The sequence below is a fragment of the Octopus bimaculoides genome, chromosome 2 (genome assembly GCF_001194135.2).
Source record: "Octopus bimaculoides isolate UCB-OBI-ISO-001 chromosome 2, ASM119413v2, whole genome shotgun sequence".
Lineage (NCBI taxonomy): Eukaryota > Metazoa > Mollusca > Cephalopoda > Octopoda > Octopodidae > Octopus > Octopus bimaculoides.
In genome coordinates, this window is record NC_068982.1 from 14,817,904 (window position 1) to 14,824,229 (window position 6,326).

General features: G+C 36.1%; 2 protein-coding genes across 11 annotated transcripts in view; one reads left to right on the forward strand and one right to left on the reverse strand.

The window, feature by feature from the left end:
- The window catches only part of LOC106876006 (F-box/LRR-repeat protein fbxl-1), a 336,358-nt gene that overhangs the window by 211,338 nt on the left and 118,694 nt on the right, over window positions 1-6,326 (reverse strand). The window lies entirely within an intron of this gene.
- LOC128250485 (uncharacterized) overlaps window positions 1,798-6,326 on the forward strand; it is a 90,061-nt gene continuing 85,532 nt past the window's right edge. For 2 of the 5 annotated variants that reach the window (XR_008266512.1, XR_008266504.1), the window contains exon 1: window positions 1,798-1,956. Coding sequence is in view for 2 of the 5 variants with exons in the window: in XM_052975624.1 (XP_052831584.1) it covers window positions 4,351-4,813 (463 nt within the window). In the remaining 3 variants the exon portion in view is untranslated. Of the gene's footprint in view, window positions 1,957-3,959; window positions 4,814-6,326 lie in introns of those variants that run through there. The other 3 variants (XR_008266503.1, XM_052975624.1, XM_052975628.1) reach the window with 3 other exon arrangements.

Here is a 6,326-nt window from a genome sequence, read left to right on the forward strand (position 1 = left end):
TGTGTGTGTGTGTGTGTGTGTGTGTGTGTGTTTATATATATATATATATATGCACACACACACACACATTTATATATTCAAACCAGTGTTAAAGAGATTTAGATGTGCCTGGTTACACTAAACTTTTTGGAGGATCGTACTAACACTGTGGTGGAGAGGGAGATAAGCAAATCACAGAAGAAAATATAGGCCTGGTCGATTATAGGTGATGGAGCTCAATAACAACAACAAAGAAAGCTTATAGCTCACCTACATACGAAAATTATTACGAAGAAAATCATCATTTTATTAGTTTCAAAAAAGACAGAAACTGCTATAGAAAAATTCAAACTGAGCGATAGCGTATGAGTCTTCGTGTGTTTGCTCAACCTGCTAGATTTCTAGCTGCCAAATTTTCTCAAATCACAACCCGCAATTTTAAGAAAAGGACATTTTGAATTATGTCTGATGTGTACAAAATGTAAGATAGTCACAGCTGGAATCGCTTTCGTCATAATTCTGCTCGATCAGGGCTGAGGTAGGTTATCAAAAAGTAACAGCAATCACTTGTTCTTTTGGTTTTAGTTTGTAGCTTTCGTACAGAACAAACGGGCTGGTAAGTTGGGATCTTCGTGCCAAAATGACGTCTTTAAGGCATGGGCATGCTGGAGCCCAATTCTGATCTAAGTGTGCTGTGGTTTACTGGGAATAAATAAATACTATAGGCCCTAGTGCATTCATTTACCTGAGAAGCCTATAATTCCGCTAAAGACGGCCCTGCTTCGTACCTTTCCTAATATCCATTGTTAATTTAAACTATTTTACCTCTCCACTTCTCACTCATTCTCACAAACTTGAGTCTGTGCAGGTTTCTTAAGACAATACTTTGCCACAACTGACGTACCTCCCTGGTCAAGTGTTAAAACAGGTCGTACAGTAGGACCGAAGGAAAATACCCCAGCAAGTATTCTGCATATTGAATATTTAGTATCCAATTCGTTTCCCCACCCCTATTGTTGTTAGTAACAATCAGCTTCTTGCTATTTCTTGATATATTCATCACTTCTACTTGAAGTTAAGCTGAATATGCTTCGTTGAGATTTAATTAAGATCGAAGTATATGCGCTTCTTGAATTTTTCGTCCATCTGGATCTTCGTTATTTTCTAAAAGTTTTGATTGATTGATATTATTAGAATTATCTTAATTGATTATCATTTTAGATTTTGATCATTCCCAGCGAGATTGTTCGTCTACAAATTGCATGGATGATTCCAGTTAATTGAAATTGTTCGACTCTGCTAAATTACATTTGTAAGACCCTACCATATGTACATCTATTGTACCCATCTAACATAAGATCAGCCCTCGTTAAGTGTACCTATGATCAAAGTACCATCCCGTCTCTTAATACGAGAGACTATACTTTACAATATGCCCTTTCTTCTGTTAAAGATGAAACATTGTGGTTTGGGAAAGATTTGTCTTCTATTTCTAGCAATCGCTATGTTTTGAATGTTAGCATAATAGCAGACGATAAAATTACTTATTGACTTGATGAGAAAGTAAATATAGACACACAGAATGACAGGGGTGTGCTTCGTCAAACTGACATACTCAAAATACCACACTAAACGACCCCCTCCCGGAACCTTTACCTGGTCTGTTGACCTGCTAGAAATCATAGCCATATCTCCCTTAAATCACATCCTACCATTTAAAATAAAATAAGTATATCAAATGATACATTGGAAATGTCATTGATATAAAAATGAAAGACTGAAACGTTGTTGATCATATGTCTGTTCGATCGGGTTGACTTGGGTCAAGACATCAACACTATCTTTGTATAAAAACAAGATCTTGTGTGAAGCTCTCCTGCGACCCAGCTGAAAGATCACGATTTCCGGCTGTAATTAATAGATTCGGAGTGGGACGTGATGTCTTGCTTCGGCATAGAAAAGAAAGAGTCTTCATTGGTAAGCCAATGATCCTTTAAAAAGTTACATATTGTCACATCGATACGTGTAATGTGTCTGTCTGAGAGAGAGAGAGAGAGAGATGGGGTAGGCTGGTTGATGTAATCTATTCATTGTGTTACAATTTATTTCTTTTAATTTTAATTATTTTGTTCCTTAAACGATATGCAACTTTATTCGGCATCAATTTGGAAACAAAATTTGCGAGTACTGAAAAAGAAAGTTCTTGAGGAAATCATAAACTCACGGCGAAAGTAAAGAATACGTACACCCGATGTTTGGGGGTCAGGGTTTTCGTTACGCCGAAAACGGGTGGTCAGCGTATTCTTTACCTCCGCCGAAACTCTCCACAATATCGCTATATAGAAATGCACAAAAATTGGTAGGTTTGTGGTCTGCTGCGACAAGACATGAATAAACATCAAAGTGTATACATTTAAAAAAAAAAAAGTTAAAACTGTCGGTAAAAACAATAATCGATGTTTAAAAGTTGTCAATATTAATCTAATAATCGAATAGTTGTCCATTTTTCTCAAGTTTGTATTGATTGAAGTTTTATGTTTTCTTAGGATTTTGAAAACACTTAAGATAAAGCAAAATAAGATAGACATATTAGAAAATAAATATTCCACTTTTGATATTTCACAATTTCCTAAACAAAACATGCCGTTTATCAAAGGAAAAAAATTAAAAGATTTCGAGAAGAAATTAAAAGGAAATATACAACACCCCCACCAACAGAAACACACAAAGAAATATTTCATTTTTACGAAAAACTTATTATTATTATTATTATGTTAGTACTTTTTTACGCAAATGTAAATTGAAATTTATGTCAATGAAGTGATATATATGTGTAATAGTAGCAGCAGTAGAAAGCTCTACCAACTTTTTGCAAAGTAGGCATTTAACCAGCAGTGAACACCCTGATGTAGATAAAGTAGTAAAACAGTCAACATCGTAAAACAAATGTAGAAGAGAGGCTAGAAGATACTTTGCCGAATGAAATTAGAACCAGATTAGAAGAGACTGGTGAAGACTACGTAATATAGAAAAAGAAATAAGACGAATATTAGCCGAGAATTGCTGATAGCGTGAGAAGCCGGTTAGGAAGGAATGAGTAAAGAAGCGATTATTTATTGTTTCTTTTCTTCTTTTTACTTTTCGCCTGCTTCCTACCAATACCGAAGTAGTAGCATTTAGTATATTAGAATCATCTCTACAACTAGGTTCTCTCTTCATTTGTATTTCACACAACTGTTGATGTTGGCTGCCGTTGTTGGATCTCTCGAAGTTTTTTTTCTGTCTACGTCTTTCGAAGAGGCTTTGTCAATGTGCTTACAACACACACGCACGCATGCACAGAAAGAAACACAAGTAAACAAACAGATGCAACTACAACTGCAACACTGAGTTCATGCTAAAGGTCGATCCGGTTGTTTGTGAATCAACGTGAACTACTGCTGTAACGAATGGGTATTTATCTGCCGTGCAACTCGGTGAGTGTAATAAGCATGTGTGGAGTCGGTCAGAGTGTGAATGAATAACTGAAGATATTCCAATGAAGACGAACTTATACTTAAAACGAGTACGTGGATATATATTTGTATATATGTAATATATATCTATACGTTGGAATATGTAGGCGTATACACATAATAACATCGAGCTAGTGTAGTTGGTTGGTTGGTTGAATTCCCACCCTCCTTCCATCTCCGAATGACATTTACTAAATTCATTTGATGCTGAGTCAATTTCAACTGAACAAATAACTATAGATGCGATATTCGATGCGTGTATATATGTATACGTGTGAGTGTGTATACATCAGAAAGCATTCGCAAGATTAACGACACTCGATCCTAAATTTGAACACCTTTCCAGCTAACGACATTACCTACTTTAAAGCCAATGTATATATATCTGTGAGCTTGAGACACGTTTCACTTTGTGCGTGTGTGTGTATATCTCATATATATATATATATATATATATATATATATATATAATATATACACGTGTGTGTATTTTACTTAGCATTTCGTTTTATTCAACTTGTTTTACCACCTAAGGTAATTTCCACAGATACCAAAACACGCATTTTATCAGAATAAACATACTAAAATACATACACCCACACACACGTATTAATAATTTCACTAAAACATATACGCACACATTGTTTTCTCATGTTGTCATCTACTTTTCCAATTCATAACTCCTTTCGTCGACCAATTCTATTTTTCTACTGCCGATCACTCACTGTGATTGACCGATTCTCAGAAATCTCGCGCACACCCACTTAGCACCAAACCGAAGTTTGTATATTTAAACAAACACGTCTATGTTGAAGATACGGACTTGTGTAGCTTCATTTGCAAAGAAGTGACCAAAATGAAGACAATACTATGTGGGATCAATAGTAATAAACGAAGGATTTTATTAGTCTTCATTCTGTTATTACACACGACTGTCTTTGGAGAAATACATCGTGCCAAAATATATTCTTCGAAAAACGGTGGTATCAGCCATCATCAACAGCATTCCTCAAAGCGTCCCACTCTGTCACATGGAAACTCTATTGGTAACAGTAAAGTTGGCGAAAGAGGACAAATTGGCGAAGTGTCACCGTGCGAATTGGATGGAGTTAGCAATCAATGCAACGGAAGGAAATCTGTTACAGGTGGTAATACCCCAAAATCGTCAGCTTCCTTCTGGGAAGGTGACAAACATTTGACAAATGCGGATATATATGTATGGATAAATTCATTATTATGTTCTTCATTAGTCGGACTTTCGGGGGTTTTACCTCTGTTTGTGATTCCTAAAGAAGCTGGGGAATCCCTCCAAGGCGGAAGTAAGTGCAGTTTCTTAACGTTTTCTTTCTTTGTTTTTTGTTTTACCTTTCAGTATGCACGACGATAAAAATAGGTAAATAAAAAGAAACAACGAGCGCGTGAATGAATGAATGGATGGATAAATGAATAGAAGACTGTACAAATTGATGGACCCTCTGATACTTTTATTTTTCTTCTATAAACACGTGTCTGTATATTACATATTGCTGCTTACTTACGCAATTCTTCCACTCAAGCTGCCACCCTCACTCACTCTCTTTTCCACTCTCATCTTTCCTGTCGTTTTAGTTGTAACTTTTTTGTTTTGTTAAACTTGTAACTTTGAACCGTGATCTCTTGTTATTCAATATCCATTTACAGTAATCGAGAGTTAATTTTGAAAAACCAATTTCGTCACCCTCAATCTATGATGGGCCTCTAACTCCATCACCACTACACAGAAAATAATAACCGGGTTAACGAACGAGCCTGTGCGTGGTCCTAGGATGCTGCTTTATACCATTGGTTCTCAGCTGGGAGTCTACATGGCCCTTAGGGGTCCATATAAAATTTTGTTAAAATTTATGTGCAAGAAATTGGTTATATTTCTACAACACACACAGCAAATGGCTGTGGGGATCCAGTAGAGAAAAATAAGAATCGAAGAGGTCCATAGACAAAAAGTGGTTGAGAACCATTTTATACGAATAACAAACAGCCCTCAGTACTTGAATTAAACGTTATTTTGTCGAACATGGAAGGGTGAAAAGCAAACCTATTTCGATGGGGTTGAGCTCAGAATGTAAAGGGCCGTTATAGTACCGCAGGCATTTTGCCTGCTCTAACGTTTCTACTGTTACAGTCGATCTGCTCGAAATAGCAGCCAAATTCCCTCAAACTTCGTCTTACCGGCTTAAAAAAATGTAGGACACATTGGAAAATGTAGTCCTAGATATACATATAGATTTGTAGAACGTCTGTGGTCATTGATCTGCTAAACCAGGGCTGACCGGGAGCTAAATAATGACAACATTTAGTTTTCTCTTTCATTCATTCAAAAATACACAGACGCCACTGAATATTTAAGAAACATATGTAAACATTACGCTTGGAAGCTACTCTTTAGATGACATGTATAAACAAAATGCTGTGTGATGCATGCATACATGCATGTGTCAACGAAGAAATAACTACGTGTTCGCTGGATCTGCTAGAAATAGCAGTCATGTCAACTTAAAATCACATCCGACCGCCTCAAAAAAAAAAAAGGACGTGCACGTTGGATGAACTTTTGGAATGGCTGTCCCTGCGGAACAGCTTTTTTATCTAATTTTTTCTTCATTTTTGTTTGTTTGTTTGTTTGTTTGTTGTTGCTTGATTATTCCTGAGATTACTTTGGTACTACTGAGTTTTAAAAAACTCAGAGCAGTAACTAGCAGAAAGTAATGTTATTACTGCAATAATTTAAACTATTTGTGTGTGTGTGTTTGTGTATCTCTCTCTCTCTATATCTCTCTCTCTCAATATATATAT